At 39.3% G+C, this 18,448-nt stretch overlaps 3 protein-coding genes and 1 pseudogene across 5 annotated transcripts in view; all 4 read left to right on the top strand.

The window, feature by feature from the left end:
• The window catches only part of LOC149039671 (uncharacterized), an 11,494-nt gene extending 6,439 nt beyond the window's left edge, over positions 1 to 5,055 (top strand). For both annotated transcript variants that reach the window (XM_089183369.1, XM_089183368.1), the window contains 5 exons: positions 1 to 1,384; positions 1,499 to 1,565; positions 1,804 to 2,058; positions 2,320 to 2,397; positions 2,799 to 5,055. The exon at positions 1 to 1,384 is cut by the window's left edge and continues 835 nt beyond it. In XM_089183369.1, coding sequence (XP_089039495.1) covers positions 1 to 1,384; positions 1,499 to 1,565; positions 1,804 to 2,058; positions 2,320 to 2,397; positions 2,799 to 2,992 — 1,978 coding nt within the window. In that variant the 3' untranslated portion in view covers positions 2,993 to 5,055. The remainder of the gene's footprint in view (positions 1,385 to 1,498; positions 1,566 to 1,803; positions 2,059 to 2,319; positions 2,398 to 2,798) is intronic.
• A 4,428-nt stretch (positions 5,056 to 9,483) lies between these two features.
• On the top strand, positions 9,484 to 10,146 carry LOC149039670 (uncharacterized). The gene has a single exon (XM_089183164.1). It carries the CDS (start codon positions 9,484 to 9,486, stop codon positions 10,144 to 10,146), a length of 663 nt encoding a protein of 220 aa, XP_089039290.1.
• Positions 10,147 to 10,307: 161 nt separating this feature from the next.
• Positions 10,308 to 10,820, top strand: LOC149039669 (uncharacterized). The gene has a single exon (XM_089183163.1). It carries the CDS (start codon positions 10,308 to 10,310, stop codon positions 10,818 to 10,820), a length of 513 nt encoding a protein of 170 aa, XP_089039289.1.
• A 4,221-nt stretch (positions 10,821 to 15,041) lies between these two features.
• On the top strand, positions 15,042 to 18,335 carry LOC149039668 (spondin-1-like; annotated as a pseudogene). Its single transcript, XR_016179968.1, has 2 exons — positions 15,042 to 15,723; positions 17,698 to 18,335. The product of XR_016179968.1 is annotated as a spondin-1-like (transcript).
• The last annotated feature ends 113 nt before the right edge of the window (positions 18,336 to 18,448 follow it).

The raw sequence follows: 18,448 nt of genomic DNA, 5'->3' as shown, positions 1-18,448 counted from the left end.
TGTTCTAAGCCCTCAACACGCCGCTTCAAATGTTAGTCATGTTTTGCCACGGAGGCTTCCCCCAGTATTCCTGGTATGCACCCATGCTGACGTGCCGCTTGGTGGATCTAACGCCAGAGATCTTGCTCTTAAAAGGTATGACTTTTTGCAGCGCAAGATGTACAAGGAACATCTGTATAAAGACTTTTTCGTCGTGGATAATACAAAGTCTGGGAGCGAAGAAGAATGTATTGAAGTTAAGCGACTGAGAGAGGAAGTACTTGCTGTTGCAAAGGAACTGCAAGTGACGAAAGAAGAAATTCCGGTGAAGTGGTTGAGGTATGAAAACAAGCTTCGCAAAAAGCATGATAAGTGGATAACACGTGAAGAAGCCAAGCGGATTGCATTTGAAGCCTGTGGAATCCGAGAAGATGATGAGTTTTCTACTTTGTTGAATTTTTTGCATGATCAGAGAATTGTGATTCATTTTAGAGGCTCTCCAGAGTTGGAAAGGATGGTGATATTAGATCCTCAATGGCTTGTTGATGTCCTCAAAAACATAATCACTGTAACACGTTTTAAACACACGGAGCATCCTGTCAGAGACCTCTGGATAAAACTTGAAGACACCGGAATCTTGGATGAAAAGCTCATTGACCATGCCTGGAGAGACTTGCTCGACGACCAAGGAAGTCACGAGAGCCTCATTGCTATTATGGAGAGATTAAGCTTGCTTTCCCCCTGGCCGTCATCTAAAGATAGCAAGCAGTACCTTGTGCCATCCATGTTGATGTCACCCCCAACAGATGACGTCCTACAGCATCTCGACTCTGTAAACATTCCACCTCTTTTTGTAACATTTGCATCAGGTCGAGTGCCTCCCGGTGTATTCTCCCGACTTATCCTGCATTTTCTCCAGTGGTGTGGTGAAGAATGGAACAGTGCAGTGAGCCCAAAGTTGTTTCATAATTTTGCCATGTTTCACATTCTTCCGGACCAAGGTATCTCCGTCATTTTTTGGTGCCATGCCTCAGCTATCGAAGTCGCCATTTACAGCAAAGATAATGACGAGAAAAAAGCAGATGTATCCCGTGCTGTTCGCTGGAAATTGAGGTTCATGGTCGAATGCATGCGGAAAGAGTTTCACTGGCTCGACAACGTAAAGTACGATTTGTGTGTCTGCTGCCCAGTCTGTTCTCGACCAGGGTCGGTAAAATGCCGCGATCATGACGTGCGTGGATGTGAGTGTCTACACTTCTTGTCAGAATCTGATTTGAGACAGCATCAACATTGTGACAGACCAGGACGCGGCATTCTATGGGATCGCAGGATTCCGGTCGAGCAGTTTGAATGTTGGTTCTTAATCGGAGAAAGAGAGGAGGGCGCCGGAATATCAACGAATCAGGTACGTTGCCAGCCCATCCTCTTCCTTGGGTGGATAAGACGCTAATACTTTTTTGAGTTCAGTGAAATTTTTTTAAATTGGTTTAAAAGTGGATTTAATTTGTTTTTTTGGCAGCTGCATGCTCCTCACGCAACAAGTCATGATGGCTCCCTCGGTGCGAAAGGCATATTTTCCATAAAAGGTAAAGGTTCCCATTTTCATGTCACTATATCATAATTACTATGTCGTACTTAAAAGAAGAGGTAGCAAGATCCCTTCTCGTATAATTTTAGGAGAAATTTGCACACAATTGTTTCTCCTGGAACAGACTTTTAACCAAGTAAAAATATTTGGGCGTCAGCTTTCCGTCCACTTAACTCAGTCTTATTGCATTTAATTTCGTTTTTTGTTATTTCAACTTGTTCTTAATCATTTTCAAGGAACGAAACAGAAAGATCTTGCGCTGCCCGATAGTATCAAAACTTCCATCCAGTCCATTCCACTCAACTCAGGAAGTGATGTTAAGGATATTGTGATTCAGTTTCAAGAAGCTCTGCAGTTGGAACCAGCATCTTTAAACAGTCCAGAGCCTGAGACGAAAAGTATGATTCGTGGCCTTGCCTTGAGAGCTAAATCTGAGAAACGGTATGATTTGGTGAGACATTTGCGAGAGATTACACCTGCTGGTACTACTGGTGAGTTTAAGGAAGATGAGATTTTTTATTCGCACGAGGAAGGAGGAAATAGGTTTCTAAGATATAAAGAAGTACTCACACAAGCGTTCTCTCAATGCAACATTAAAATAATGTCGACGCGTTCTTGATTTTATTGTGTAGCCGTATTTGTTGTTGATGCCCTTTTGATCTGCTTTATTGTATTTTTTAATTTTGGTTTTAAGTTTTATAAAATAAATTCTGCTATATTTATCTCCCTTTTCTGTTCTTTTGTCTTTACAGGGCCGTTGTTAAATGAGGATATGTCAGTTGGTTGTATGCCACATAAACAATACAAGGATTTGACGTTCAGCCTTTCGGGTAAGGAATTAAGTCGCGTCTGCGCACCCATTTATTCATAAACTATTTGTATACTAATCTTTGATTGAACTCATAGGTTGTCGTCTCTCAACTCTGAAAAGAACTCTCGAAAAAAGTCGGGCCTTAATAAGATTTGATTTTGCAGATGCGTTTTCAGATCATATTCCGGCTAGATTAGTTCATAGCGAGCTAAATTTCGTCAGCTTCCGTCAATGCCCTTTCCAGAAGGATGAGATAACGATAACTTAGACGAATTTGGAGGATATTGGGTTCCAAGAAAAGTTCAGCAATTTATGCCATTTGACCATGCAGTCTACAATAGAGTTTAGTTTGAGGTCAAAATCTGTTTTTTTATTTGAAACACAATTTATAAAAGACTATAATATGTTTTTTATACGTAGTTCAAGAGAGGTGGAAACCGCTGGCAGAAAGGCTGGGTTTCTCCCAAATCGAGATGTGCTTTTTAGATGAGAGAGTTGTGAATCCTTCTGACGTTGTTCTTGGCGCTGTGGCAAAGCATCGCCACCTGAGTGTTGGAGAAATCTATGACACATTGGTCGACTGCGAGTTACCAGTTATTGCAGATCTAATGTAAATGAATTAGAATATTATGAACACCGGACAAAGGTGAGCGACACAGCAAGAAGCAGACGCGAAAAACAAGTTGGCAGCCGACGACTTATTAGCAAATCATATATGGAATATTGTATTTCCTGAATTTTTCATCGAAGTATGAGAGCCCTAATCTGTGTTAAGCAGCATTCTAGCAGTTTTAGAGTCACTTACAATCGCACATGTATAAGGTAAAAAGAAAAAAATGATAGATCGAATTTGAAATTAAGCCTTCGTTCATCTAGTGGTCAGATAACAAGCGTTCTTTTATAAGTTTTCCATTTAGATGCTATACTAGTTCTTTTTTTCTAATATTTGAACAGTTCTTTTTATTGATTTCCATATAAAAGGTTTGTTAGATGACAAAAAGTAGTATCACGATTTAATCAAGCCTAAAAGCAGAGCTCCAGTTTTTTTTTTTTGTTAGCTTGTTGCTTTTTTTTGCCTTCATTTAATATTTACGTAGAGGGTTTGTTTGGGGTAGTTTGTGGGGAAAAAATTGATAATCCAGGGTATTTTGTAGCTGTTAGAGGGTGGGAATTGTTTCTTTCCTCAATGTATAAGGGATTTTGTACAATAATTCATCATAAAATGAACTTATAGACCGTATAATGACGACTGGATCAAAACATAAATGAAAACCCCGAGAAGAGGGCACTTTCATTTTTCAACAAGTTCTGAAGCCCAAGTCTTCGTAATTATCATTCAAATACAAAATCATTTTGCATTGTGGCAACAAAGAATATGTTTAAAATAACTGAGATCCCCAGAGCATCTTGATCTGATTGGTCAAAAACCTATTGTTTATTGTAAAACCATAAAAAAGTTGAATCTTGTTTAGCTTGTTTTACAAAAGGAATAGTATAGACCGCACTTTCTATCGGTTCACCGGCGTTGGGATGTTGGTACGTCGAGGAAACAAGGAATGTTGGGAGAACACTCGAATAGGTTGTTATACTCACACGCCTGCGGATCGTGATGTACAAACTTATTTATCATTCTCTCAAATTCCGCCAGAGCTATGACGCCGATAAACTGATAGAAAGTGTGTGGTCTACTCTCATAAACATGAAGCCAGTATGGTTTGATTTAGAGCAATTATTGTATTTGAAACGGAAGAACTACGGCGAAGGACTAAGCCGGGTTGATTTATCTCAACTAATAGTGGTGGCCTTGGTTAGGGTGCGGCAGTCTTCCAAACTTTGGAGTCATGACCTTTAATTCAGTTTCAAAAAAAGTATATTTTCTTTGTTTTATAGCTAGTTTAATGAAATTTTTAGATGCACCAGTAATTCTAATTTGCCATTTGTAGCGAAAAACGAATTTTTATATGGTGGGCACATGATGAAATAATCCCGTTTTGCATTACATTTACCTCTTCATGGCTATGGTTTTGGTGCTAATTTCTTTATTTTTGAGTGCTTCGCGCAAGTAAGTTGTTAAAACATAATAGCAGGGACTTACGGTGCAGGGAAGGGATAGGATCTTTTGCTTAAGAGTTCGAATAAGTAACATACAAGACTCGTTTAAAATATAGTCGTAACCAGTAAGTTTTTCCTTCTATTCAGCATCGAAAAACTTTCTTGAGGCGCGGAGCTCGAATGAAGTGACAAGGTTTCCTTAAAAATGTAACGTCTCTGTATTGGTATCCAGTTTTTATATTATCTTGACAATTAGAAAACAATGATTTCGTAGTTAGTAACACATGTACACTCTGAAACTCGCTTCTCGGGTTGATGGAAGAATAAGACGGATTTTGTTTCAGAGAGAAAAAAACTTAGTTGAACATCAGATTAACCTTTCAGATTGCAGTTACCCATTTATACCCATAGGTAGAGAAGGACGTTTTAGAGTGAACTGCACAATTGAAAAACAATGATTGTTGTAGTTAGTAATATACACTGAAATATATTAAATCATCGGTTGTGCACGAATCAGTTTTGAGTGTAACTACTGTAGCAACACATTTTATCTTCCCCTTGACCTATATGTATGCCTTGCATGCCAATGTAAAGCCAAAATAAAATCATGCGTGTTTTAGCTTGACATGTGATTGAATGAGAAAATTAGTAAATCTTAGTTCGCTGGACGAAATTGAAAGATGTAGTTGTACATTTTTCCTAATCCATTTTTTCAGATTTCCCTTTTATCCGCGGTTAACCATTCATACTCCTGAATAAAGAAAGACGTGATGAGAGAAACGTGTCTCCTATAAAAAACAGAACACAATGAACTGAACAGGGCAATTGAAGCTCTTCACCACCACTCCCCCGCCCCTTTCCACATCTTCCCCCGGTGCCAAGGTCAGTTAAGGCCTTTCTTGACCTTTCATTCCAGCGTTTAGCCATTGCTGATCATAAACCTTTTTATGTAAATTGTTAAAAGTGTTAACTTTATCTTTCCCTTTTTCCTAAACTAGATTTTTTTTTAAATTGATGCAGATAGTTTTTCACGATAACTCAATGAATCTATTTATTCTCAATGTTTGAAAACCTTCCGGTCCACCAGCTGAGACTATCCAGTGAATTCAACGATTAAATGAACGATAAAAATAAAATTAAAAAAACTGCCTAAGCATTTTATCCAGAACTTAATTGGTTTTTGTAATTTTATATCAATAACTACGAACTGCGATTCGACGGGGAGTTGGACAATCAAATTGAAGTGACGTAGATGCACAATACGACAAAGAGAAAAAATACCAATGGCATGCGTTTATTATTCTTCACAACCCTGCCGATAAACTTCAACTCTTACCAAGGACAGCGCTGACTTAATTTAAAAGCTCTGGTCTGAGTAATTCATGAAAACACAATTTTTTAAAATTGTGGCTCACATTCTGTCTTAAAAACTGTAACCCAGTGGGATTGTAAAAGGAATCCAGAACAGCCCTCGAAATCGAAGCCTGCGTGATACTTCTCGTGGAAATAAAATACCAAAATGCAATTCAGGCTTGTGACTTTACTAATGTCACAGTTATCACTGTTAAGACTTTAAGCCTTTTTTTTAAGAGCACGATAATCTTACTCGAATAACATGGGGCAGTTGGCTTCTCCATATATTTTGCTTTCTGTTTTCAAAATGTCTGACATCGCGACTAAACCGACTAGCATCATTTAAAGCAGGGAGAAGAGTACTCAATTCTCGTCATATTTTTGTTATCTATATTTTGCTCCTAAATGAACTGTTGGGAATGTCTCCATAACTATTAAATTCTCTGTACAATTTACTTGTAAGAAAAAGCAATGCTCAATCCTGACATAGCATCTTTTATATGTACATGACACATATGGGTCTCGAGAAGCAGCATGAAAATAAATATCAGTTAAAAGCCCTTTTCCTTATCCAAATTAACATGGACAAGCTCTTTGTTTTAATTCAGCCGTTCTGTTTCTATGTCAGAGAAAAAGGGGGATTTAATCTCGAGTTTCAATTGTTCAGCTGTTGGTATATATTTATGAGTATTCCTCTAAAAACAGAGTTAAAAGACCGTCTTATCGGCTGCAAGTTGCATCTATTTCAATGTAGATGAGGCTTGAAAAGTGCATTGAAAAAGAAAAAGGGATATTACCTTCTTTTTCGGAGATTTCTCCAACACTGTTGGCATTAGCCAAGTTATAAGCCAGAGCAACTACTACCAGTAGAAGTAATGTCGTAGTTTTTCATCTTCTCTCAAGAATTTGATTCCTGGCTCGATCAATACTCGAGAAGGATTTCCAATCCATTTCGACTCAACGTGTGAACAGTGTAATGATGAATTATAGAATGCCTTAATGTAGACGCTTTTTAACAAAAAAAAAAAAAACGCAAGAGGCGTGGAACACACAGAAAGAAGACATGGTTTGAAGCTACACTGATTTGCAGATTTAATGAATGTAACCGAAGAAGTTACAATTCATAGACCCAACGTTTCGACACTCCTGTCTAGTGCCTTCATCAGGGGTGATCTAAACGCTGCAACAAGAGGTCCTTTTATATGATCACTAATTAGCGGCCTTTTTTCTGACGAGATGTAAATAGGCGTCAGGAAGCAGACCGCCATCGTCACGATTTAAAGGAGCGTGGGCGGAGTTAATGTGCCAAGCCTCCAAACAAAGGCGCTGGTGCGCCGATTAGTAGTGATAATTTTAGAATTATCCCACCCAATTGTATGGTTGGTTAGGCAAGTATGCTCCGATAAAGCTGAATTTTCCTTTTTGCAAAGAAAAACCGCTTTTTGGTGCTCTTTTAACCGTGTACCAAACTGGCGTTTGGTCTGTCCGATGTATTTGTTATCACAGTCATTGCAAGGAATAGAATAAATGACGTCGGTTCGTTGTTCTTTCGTGACAGGATCCTTAGGTTTGGCGAAAATATGCCCCAAAGTCTGAAAAGGTTTTTGAGCAACTTTAACGTTGTGGCTATTCAAAATTCTCTTGATGGGTTCGGTAACACCCTGTATGTAAGGAATAACAGCAAAACCAGTCGCTGGTTCCCTTTCATCAAGAGCGTTACTATTTGTAACTGGTTTTTGGCAGTTACGGAGAAAAGTTTTTGTATAGCCATTTGCCTTTAGGACATTGGAAACATGTTTCCTCTCCTCAGCCTTCGAATCGAGTGATGATGGTAGACAATCAGCCCTCCTAAGTAAAGTTTTGGCTACAGACTTTTTATGGCAAATAGGATGGTGAGAATCGAAAGCGAGGTATTTGTCGGTGTGGGTGGGTTTACGGTAGACACTTGTCTCTAAATTACCCTGAACCCCTCTAGACACATTTAAATCAAGAAAGGGCAAATGTCTATCCTTTTCACGTTCAAGGGTGAATTGGATCGACGGCTCTACTGAATTCAAATGCGACAAGAGGCGCTCCGCTTCATTTCCGGATACCGCAGCAATAACATCATCGACATATCGTTTCCAGAAAAAGGGTTTAACCGGTGAAGTGGCTAAGGCCCTTTGTTCCACGTCTTCCATTACCATGTTAGCAATGACAGCAGAAACAGGCGAACCCATAGCTGTACCAAAAACTTGTTGATAGTATGTGCCGTTATATGTAAATTGCGTGGTTTTGAGGCAAAAAGACAGCAGATGAATAATATCCTCCACAGGCAAGGAAGTTCTTTGTCCTAGGGAAGCATCTTCTATGAGTCTTTGCTCCGCAACCTTAACGGCAAGATCAACTGGGATTTTGACAGTGTAATCAGTATTCCCAACAACAGGCGACAAAATTCTCGCAAGATAACCAGAAATTGCATAAGTCGGAGAATTAACAAAAGAGACAATGGGTCTCAAAGGAATTCCCGGTTTATGAATTTTAGGTAAGCCATAAAAACGTGGACATAAGCCGTCACTACTGTATAACATTTTGTACGTAGAGTCACTAACTCTGCCAGCTTTTTTCAAATCAAGCAACATTTTGTTTTTTAATAAAGGGGTAAGTTTCTAAAGAAACTGTGGTGCTGCGTCGGTGGGAGAGTAAAGCAGGTAATTTAGTGTTAACAACTGGGTTGAAAACGTAAATTAGCCACCGTAAAGAGTAAAAAAGCTTTTTTACTCTTTACGGTGGCTAATTTACGTTTTCAACCCAGTTGTTAACACTAAATTACCTATTTTGTTTTTTACTTTCTTTGAGTTTTACTGGTAGGATCAGAGTTTAAGACAGCATACGTACTCTTGTCATTGAGCAGAGACAAAGCTTTGTCGTGATATTGCTGTTTGTCCAAAAAAAAATTTAAAAACCTAAAATGATAGTTGTTGCTGATTTTAACCGGTGCTTGCAAGATTTACGTTGCTTTTGAGAGAAGAAACCCATGGCAAAATTCAGTTTCACTATAATTGAACTGAGAACGCTTCACTTTCATCGATCAAAAATAATTAATGTTTAAACTAAACCACTTAACTTCAATTACTCCCCCATACCAGTTTCAGCAGCCGTTTACGCACTTGTATTTCATCATGCTGCTCCAGTTTGCCAGAGCCTGCTTGTTGCGAAGTCAAGAATAGCACCAAAACACCTGTCAATCCCACGGTTGGAGCTTATTGCAGCGCACACCTTGAGCAAATTGATGAATCATGTGAAGGAAGTGATGGAAGGTCAGCTAATTGTAGAGTATCACTGCTGGGTCGATAGTACTACAGTACTGTACTGGATTAAAGGTCATGGTACGTGGTCACAGTTTGTTCGAAACCGTACTGAAGTGATTCAAGACAAGCAATACCTGAAGTGGCACCATGTCCCAACGAAAGACAATCCCAGTGACAAAGGAAGTAGAGGCACAGAGCCCTGTAAGATGGGAGAGCTTTGGTTTCAAGGACCAGACTGGCTATGTTGTCCGGGAAAATGGTCACAGCAACCTGAGGTGTCGGAAACCTTGGAAACAGCAAAAGAGAGTGTGAAGCCTAAGTTCGAGAAACAGCTTCTTGCCAAAGAAGAAGAGAAAAATCCAATTGTGGATCAGCTTATTAACTAGTATGCATCCTATCAGAAGCTTCTGATGATAACTGCCATTGTGAGACGATTTTTTGGCAACTGCATGAAGAAAGAGAAACGGAAGGGAGCATTGACAACAGAAGAAACACACACTGCAGAGAAGTACTGGATTCACCAGGCCCAGGCATCTCAGGATGTCAAGTCAGACGTGGCACTGAAGAAGGATGAGGATGGAATATTGAGATGTGGAAGAGTGAAGGATTACAACCCAATCTTTCTTCCCCGAAGTTGCAAGCTAACCTTCCTTATTGTTAAACAACTCCACGAGCAAATGATGCATGGGGGAGTCTCGATAACCTTATGTCGCATGCGAGAGAAGTTTTGGGTACCCAAGTTAAGAGGGCTGACTAAGAAGGTGATACGAGACTGTACGGTTTGCAAACGCTATCGGTGGAAGCCATTGTCCACTTCACCTATCTTGGAGTCTAGATTGCCACTTTTCAGAACCGAACTATCAGACCCTTTTGTCGTGACGGGAGTAGATTTTGCAGGACCAGTGTACTACAAGATTACAAAGTCAAGTACAGCAAAGGCATACATCGCGCTGTTCACTTGTGCTAGCGCCAGAGCGGTCCATTTGAAGCTATGTCGCAATCTGTCCGCCACAGAATTTCAGAGAGCCTTAAAGGAATTTACTGTCAGACGAGGATGCCCCAGACCACTGTGAGCGATAACGGCAAAACATTCGTGGCTACTGGAAAATGGTTATCAGTCCTCAAAAGGGATCACAGCCTTGCAAATTTCATGGGGATGATGAACCTTAAGTGGAAGTTTAACTTGGCCCGGTCCCCTTGGTGAAGAGGCTTCTTTGAGCGCCTAATTGGCATTATGAAAAGGTGTCTGTCTAAAGTGATTGGCCGAAGTCTGCTCAGCTATGGAGAGTTGGAAGAAGTCCTGCTAGACATCGAAATCTGCATGAAAAATAGGCCATTGTCTTATCAGGGAGAGGAATTTGAGCAACCAGTGCTCACCCCAAACACGTTACTTAGAGGAAGGCCAAACCCCATCTTAGAGGAGGATCTTGAGAAGATTGGAAAGGAGGAAGTAACCAGACGAATGAGGTTCCTGCAGAAAAGTAAAGAGCATCTTCGAAAGAGATTCGTGAAGGAGTATGTGCACGCCCTTAAAGAAAGACAGCGGTCGCCCACCAATAACATTGCCGAAATCCCGAACATAGGAGCGCTAGTGTTGCTTAAAGATGAAACCAAGAATAGAGCACTGTGGAAGCTTGCACGAGTGGTAGGAAAGGTCACGGGCAAGGATGGAACAGTCCGAGGATTGAAGCTTAAACATGGGAATGGTTGCATCGTGGAGCGCCCCTTGCAACTCGTATATATGTAAACTAGAAATTGGAGGAGAGGATCCTGACTGCCAGCTTAAGCCAGAAGTAGAAGTGTTCAGACCAAGAGTGAGACCAAGTAGAAGATCCAAGGAGATCGCAAACGAGAGAATCAAGGACATTGTTTCACAAGAAGTTTAAGAACATTTAAGCTGATTAACACTTAAATGGGGGGAGGGTGTCGTGACTGTTTTTTCTTTTTTTTTGAAGTTGCGTGACTGATAACCTCGTTTTGAAATTGTGAGCCTCGGTTCCAGTTACGTACCTCGTAAAAATACGTATCGGGGACGTTTTTTTGAGAGAGCAGAGATTTTGAGTTGTGTTTTCCTAGTGATTTGACTTTTCACTTTGTGAGGATTAAACCTTTAATTCGAAACGGAAATTTGGTTCCCACATCTCCATTAAATTTGATCTATCTAAAAAGGTAATTAATTAAAGCGTAAGTGAAGCTGAATCTTCCATGTATTGTGGGCTTTAGTGAGAATATCGTGGAATTCACACCTTTGATCAATAAACATAAACTTTTCCTTGAATTCCAGATACCAGCGAATTAGTTTACTGTCTCTAAACTTTGTTCATCCGAAAGCAGCGTGATAATTCTTGTTATTTGCCTTTTAAAGATGTTTATCGTCAGTTTTCCATTGTTAATAGAAACTGTGCTTTTATTAAAATTTATTTTTTGAGGCGTTTGTTTTAAATCAAGAATTAATTCAATTAAGAAAAAAAGCCAAACCAAAAGGAGGGGTACCGTGAAGAGTATTTTAAATTAACATTAGCCATTAACTAGAAGTTGAAATAACTAGTTTAGTAGTGTTGATAGCTGCGAGCATCGCTTCTATATTTGTGTCTTTAACCGAAGTGCATATATATGATTTTCATATATTTACAGCCATTCAGCACTTGGAAGGTTTATTTGGATCCAACGTAATGATTAGCTCTTAGTTGGCTGGTTAGCTCAGTTGGTAGAGCACTGCACCAGTATCACAGAGGTCATGGGTTCAAATCCCGTACGACCTGAATTTTATCAGACCTTATTTTAACTGCTAGTTCAGTATAGTGTTCACAGCTGCGAGGATCGCTTCTATTTTCGTTTCTTCAACCGCAGTGCACATATATGATTTTCATCTATTTACACCTCTTGATGACTTGAGCAATCATTCGAGTGAGAACTCTAACCAGCTTAGCACGATATTGCTGTTGCACTCGAGTTTTATCATTGATAACATTTCATTCAGAGCACACCGACATACGACATAATATTATGTTATATAATACATTTATAATTAATATGAAAGGAAAATATGCCAGTTTTTCGAATGATTCCCGTAAACTCCTGTAACAGCTAGAGAGGATAAGGAAATATGTAATTCGTTGAAACAAGAAAGATGTTCGATCGAGTAGCGCATCTCTTGGAATCATATTCGTTATAAAACACGGCGGATAATGAAGGTTGGAAAGTGCGTGTTCAGTGAAATAAATTTTTCGTCCTTAATTACTAATATTTTATTATTGCCGTAGGTGTAGTAAGTAATAAAATATCCCACAATTTCATCAAAGCAAGCACAAGAGCCGTGTAAAACGCTTCCACCACAAAGATAAGTACTGTATTTCACAACTCAACCATTTATTACTTTTTCTTAACCACGAGGTCACGTAAAGTCAGACGACCCCAATGTCACTAATTCAATGGCACGCAATGCGTGCAAACAAGATAAAATATTAGAAAACAAAAACAAAACAAAAACAAACAAGCAAACAAAATATCAATGTTCAGTGGCGACAACGCGATTTAACTAATTTGATACCATTGTCTCCTTTGGCAGTTCAGTTCCCCATTTGAAAGTATGGGAGACTTATAAGTCTGATAAAGCTCTAACACGACACTGTCCGATCTAAACTTCACTACTCAGTACGCAAGTCATTTTGCCGAAACGCAAATAATCGATCCAGAAGCGGTTCGTATCTAAGGGAATGCGCTCGACCAATTTTAAGGGCGCCTAGAAAATTTAATAATTAGATCCATGCTGGTCTAGATTTATTTTCATAGTTTTTTTCTTTGTGTAATATTTTCTAGACTGCACTAACATTTGCATAACGCAGTTACCCATGCATTCTAGGCAGAAAAAAACGCCGTCTGTGAGCCCTAATAGCAGTTTGAATCGTGTGTATTGGCCTTTGAGTGGTAGGAAACAACATCACAGTGTGTTAGAGAAATGATTTGCCGTTCGAAGGTAAGAACAGACATGAGACTCTGTTTAATCGTTTGTATTATGATGTAGTCACTGGAGAGGTAGATCGCGACGTTTCGACTGCTTACTGCCAGTCTTCATCAAGCGATTGGGTGGACTCGTTGCCATTTGTTTCACGATGATCTAATGCGATTGGCGGATTTCGATCCGCATTGATACAAATGGTAACGCTTGAGCAGTCGACCCCATCGCCTGATGAAGATTAGCAGTAAGCAGTCGAAACGTCACGATCTACATCTCGTGTGACAACATCGTGAGACAAACGATTAAACAGTTTGTTGTTACTTACCACCACGATGAGCAATAATCTCTCTTACGATAACAACAAACATGTTAATGTGGGGTATGTCAGTACGATGTGCAGAGATTGGATGGTTTCTGTTTGTACTGTCTTAAACACAGTCCTGTTTCATTAATCATTCTCAGCCAGAAGTTAAACAGAACCACACCAGCAGTATTACAACAATAGAAGTCTTGACCGAAAACATCTTTGTTCTACCTTATGGAACTACCTTTCACAGTTCTGATCAAAATAAACTAAACTCCACACAAGAAAGAAGACAAGCCCAACGCTTAGTGAACCGGACTTCGGAATTTGCTTGCGAAAGATCGCGAGGAAGTCAGACCACAACTGACAAGAAGAATGCCGACGGCACTCCAATAGAACCAAACCACTAGTGGCATAATTCCTACTTAAAACAAACACATGTGCAGAAATTAAAATCTACTTCATTTGAAAGGAGTGGAAAAAAGTGTCTGTTTATCCCTTCAAAACTTACGTTGCGAATATGATATATTCAGCGAATGACCTGACTGGCTTTTTTTTTAAGCGTTCAATATTTTACCTCGGGCTTAGTGTCTTTTATTCTTACCTTATATTGAAGTAGAACCTTTTCACTTCAATTGAAATAGTTATGTTATAATCTCCTGGCCAAGCAAACATTTTCAAGAGTTGTTCCAGCCGCCCTTCTTCACAAGCTGGTTAGTTTTCGCAAGGCGCTTATTTTCCTTTCCATCAATCGCTGATGGTGCTAGCCTCTCACTTGATGGACCATTTTCATAATAGTTATAATAGGTAACTGCTTATACTGTTGCAACAAAATTGTGAAAATAAATTTGTGTCCATTATTATGGACATAATTATATATATATATATATATAATATATATATATATATATATATATATATATGTACGTATATATATAGAGGAAGATTGTGTTTCGATTTTTCCGAAGTACAGTGCTCGATACGTAAAAGTAGAACGCGATATATATTAAGATAGGGAAAAAACAGAGATTACAGTTTCATCTTTACAAGTCTGTTGCGTGATTACTCACACATCAGGGGATTTTATTATAAAATCCTCTTATAAGTGAGACACTTTTGTATTTAATGACTGATTTCCTTGTGTAAATTGGCCATGGAAGAGAGTTTTTAAAGGCGACGTAACGAGGGTTAGCCCGTAGCTCTGACGAACAAATTATCTTTTCCAACGATGACTAAATAAAATAGTTTAAAATTATGGCGGCTTCCACCAAACTTTGTCTCTACGACAAATCAACGAAAACCAGAGCACGTAAAGAGTACCATTCATAAATTTTACAGACCCGGTATTGGCTATTACGTATTGTGCGTCTCTGTTTTTGTCATGGTTTTCACGAGAACTAGGTTGCATTGTTTCTCCGAAGCTTGTGGACTAAAATATAATTAACTTTGAGCTGATGGCCGCCGATAGCCAACGTCACGCGCAATGAATACTGGTCAAAAATGGGTCTTTAAAACCGGCATTAATGATATGAATAACGACAATACATAAACATGTTGGCCTTTTCCCATAAATATGATTTCAATTGCAAATTGCCATGTTGCGCCTAACCGAGGTCGAGCCAGTCAAGATTTTTTTATAGGGCGTTCGATGTGTATCTCCTAGATGAAATCCTGTCTTGATCCAGTTTCTGTAAGATTTCGGAAGTATGATCACTGTGGAAATTACAGCTGTGGTGATACTAGTTGCCACGCTCGCCTTCGCACCATCTTTTGACGCCCAGTCTCGAAGGCGTTGTAGATCATGCACTCCACGAAATTGCCAGGTCAGCCATTGGTCTTCATGGAATCCGTGCAGTACAAACCAGTGTGGTCAACAAGGGTCTCAGAGTCGATCAAGAACGGTGGTCTCCTCACCAGGTTGTGGAGGAGCACAGTGTCCTAATCTACACGAGACACAGCAATGTAACGGCAGTACACCGATTAACTGTCAAGTGAGTCTTTAGTCACTTTGGAGTGGGTGTAGTGCTGACAAATGCGGACAACAAGGGACCCAAAATCGATCAAGGACGGTGGTATCCTCCAAAAATTGTGGAGGAGCACAGTGTCCTGACCTCCACGAAGCGCGGCATTGCAACGGAATTGCGCCAGTTAGTTGCAAACTAAGTGCTTGGTCGGATTGGAGTACTTGCAACACAGCTTGTGGCGCATCAGGGACACAGACTCGCTCGCGTCATAAGAAAATCTCTGAGCAATGTGGTGGTACTTGTACATCTAACTTCTCAATAGCACGATCCTACCCACAGATTAGCTGCTTGAACGGAGGGAGTTTGAAGGATGGTAAATGTTTCTGTAAAGAAGGTTACTCCGGATCTTGCTGTGAGCATCATGGTAAGAAGAGATTCAGTATAAAGCAATCGTTTGTAGAAAGTAAAAGTAGCAAATTCAATTTCACACTCTTAAGCAGATCATATGAAGTTATAAAAGGAGTGGGTTTCTATAACTTTGGTGCTGCGTCGGTGGGAGAGTATAACAGGGTAATTTAGCAATATTAAGATGTTGATATCGTATATTTGGCCACCGTAAAGAGTTTCAAGTTTTCAAAGCTGACGTTTTGTCTTTCACCCTGACGAAAGGGCTAATGCTCAAAACGTCGGCTTTGAAACTCGTTACGGTGGCCAATTTACATTAACCGAATTCTTTGATTATGCTGAATTACCGTATAAAATTATACTGGTTCTTTGCTATCGATTGTTTCATTTGAGTAACAACTAGCCTGAGGAGTATAAGGTTTATTTCACAAGCACTTTAAACTACACAGCTGATTACGCAACACAAACTATTCGGCCATCAAAAGGAAGCTCGTTTTTTTTGTCTGTCCATCTGACTGTCTCTTTTTTTTGCTTTGTTTTGGGTTTTTTTGAGGAAGAGATGGTGCTCTATTTTTTTCCAGGCATGTTATTCATGGACGCTAATATTATTTTGCTTGTTATTCTCTGTTTTGGTTGAAATATCAATTGGTTTGTTTCTTAATTATTCACACTTAATATGTAAATTTCGTGTCCTGGTTGTATTAAGCTCGTGATTCTTTAGGGAATTGTTCTTTCAACTTTGTTAAGTTAATCCTTTCATTCTTGTTATTTCCTTCACTCTTTATTATAGTAAAGGCAGTTACACCTCGCGAAATCTCGGTCGTCTGGCTCTAACTTCCCGAAAACTATATTCAACAACCGTCCCCTTTAGAAGCTTTTCCTTAGTCATCTCAGCGACATGAGCTTTTTTCAAACTCTTGTTTGTCGAGCTGCTTTTCGTTTCATTTTCCAGTTGAAAATAACCCAACCCCCTTCCCCATGCGTCATATAATCAGATATATGAAGAAATTGAAGAAATTTTGTTTATCATTGAAATTTCCACGGGAGTCACCAAAATAGCCTAGGAAATTTACGACGTCGGTAAATATTGTGTCAAAACTTGACATTGGTGTGAATCGGGTTTTAGAAAGGACAAATGATAGATTAAAAGTAAGTATGTTGAAAAGTTCAAGATTTCTATATATTGCAGTCACGGTGTAGTTTAACCCATTAAAGAATATGGTTGTTCAAAATTATCTTAAGGAACAAACTGCAGTTACTTAACTGTACTTGATGAGATAATTGAATTACAAAGGAGCGATTTCTAAACCACACAAAGTACTATAATCTAATTCCAGTCCATTATTGACTTAAAAGGGTAATTTAATATTATAAACTGGGTTGATAACGTTAATTGGCCATCGTAAAGAGTTTTGAAAGTGACGGTTCGAACGTTAGCCCTTACACTCTGACGAATGACTAACGCTCGAAAAGTCGGGTTTAAACTCTTTACGGGGGCCAATTTACGTTATCAACTCGGTTGATAATAATAAATTACCCTGTTGTACTCTCCTACCGATATAGCACCACAGCTTCTTTAGAAACTTACCCCCTTTACTACCGCCTTCAGCTTCAGTGATCATGCACTGACTCAAAGTTATAATAAACGCAGCTCTCCAAATCTGTTTTAAAAACCCGAAACACATCAGAATAGTTCTCTGTATCTTCTCCCTGCCTTTGCAGGCAAGCAGCAATCGCTAAGGGATGACTGAGTATTTTTATACTTTCTCTGACGTACTGAACGCTTACAAATTTTTTTTTTTTGGGCTTCTACATTTACGTCATAATTGCCTCAAGACAGTTCCAAAGTGTAATATCAGAAAACACTGTTATCCACTTTACATGACCAAAGCTTTCTCAAAATTACCAGGTATTTCTTTTTATCAGTTACTCTCTATTACAGCGTCGCCTTCGATTTCTTTTGATTTTCCTTCCGTAAAATTGTCTTTTACAGATGCATCTAGATTGAATCATCTTGGGGTTATTGTTGGCACAACTTGTGGAGGATTTATTTTACTCTCTGTATTGTTTTGTATTGCATACATTATCCACGGTTGGATTGTTTGGAGACCCCAGCGAAGGATCGAGCCGTTTACTATTGTTCACTTTCAGTCACAGTCAGAAGTTGTGGATTTTTACAATTTGCCAGGTAAACCAGGAATATCAATGCAACATTGAAAATAGCTTTTTGGAAGTAGCATGGGAACAGCAGCAGAGCGACGTAAAATGAGGTCACGAAATAAAAAAGGACCCGGATGACGTCGGGATGAATATCTTTCTCCAATCCTCATTTCATCACGGGGCACTTTCTTACCCTCTGAACGATTTAAAATGCAAACCCATTCAAACCCACCCGTCTCCTTAAAACGGGAGGGAACATTTTGGATTAGCCGTTGATAATCGCCATATGGAGTAATTATAAATAAATCAAAATTTGCCTGGCACACCCTCGGTCAACACAAGTGACGTCCATCTTGCCTTAAAGAGCCTTCGACATTTTTCCGAGTTTTACAGGGGCACGGTGGGGAAGAGTGCTCTTAGGCCAGAACAAAGAGGGATACGACTTGGTCTGGTCACTTGAAATCGCTCTCACTTAATTAATTTTTTTTTTCATTTAAAATTGTGATAATAAGGAAAATGCCCTGCATCTTCAGACAAAGACTTGCACTAGATTTGAATTGGTCATGATCTTGTAAGTGAAAAGA

This window comes from Pocillopora damicornis, chromosome 9, assembly GCF_964200805.1.
Source record: "Pocillopora damicornis chromosome 9, jaPocDami1.2, whole genome shotgun sequence".
In the NCBI taxonomy this organism is placed as follows: Eukaryota; Metazoa; Cnidaria; class Anthozoa; order Scleractinia; family Pocilloporidae; genus Pocillopora; species Pocillopora damicornis.
Note: the sequence above shows the minus strand (reverse complement) of the source record. Positions and strands in the feature narration are given on the sequence as shown.

Bases quoted from the DNA above. Each gene is read 5' to 3' on its own strand.
- LOC149039670 (XM_089183164.1), top strand. From the start codon at position 9,484: ATGATAACTGCCATTGTGAGACGATTTTTTGGCAACTGCATGAAGAAA.
- LOC149039669 (XM_089183163.1), top strand. From the start codon at position 10,308: ATGAAAAGGTGTCTGTCTAAAGTGATTGGCCGAAGTCTGCTCAGCTAT.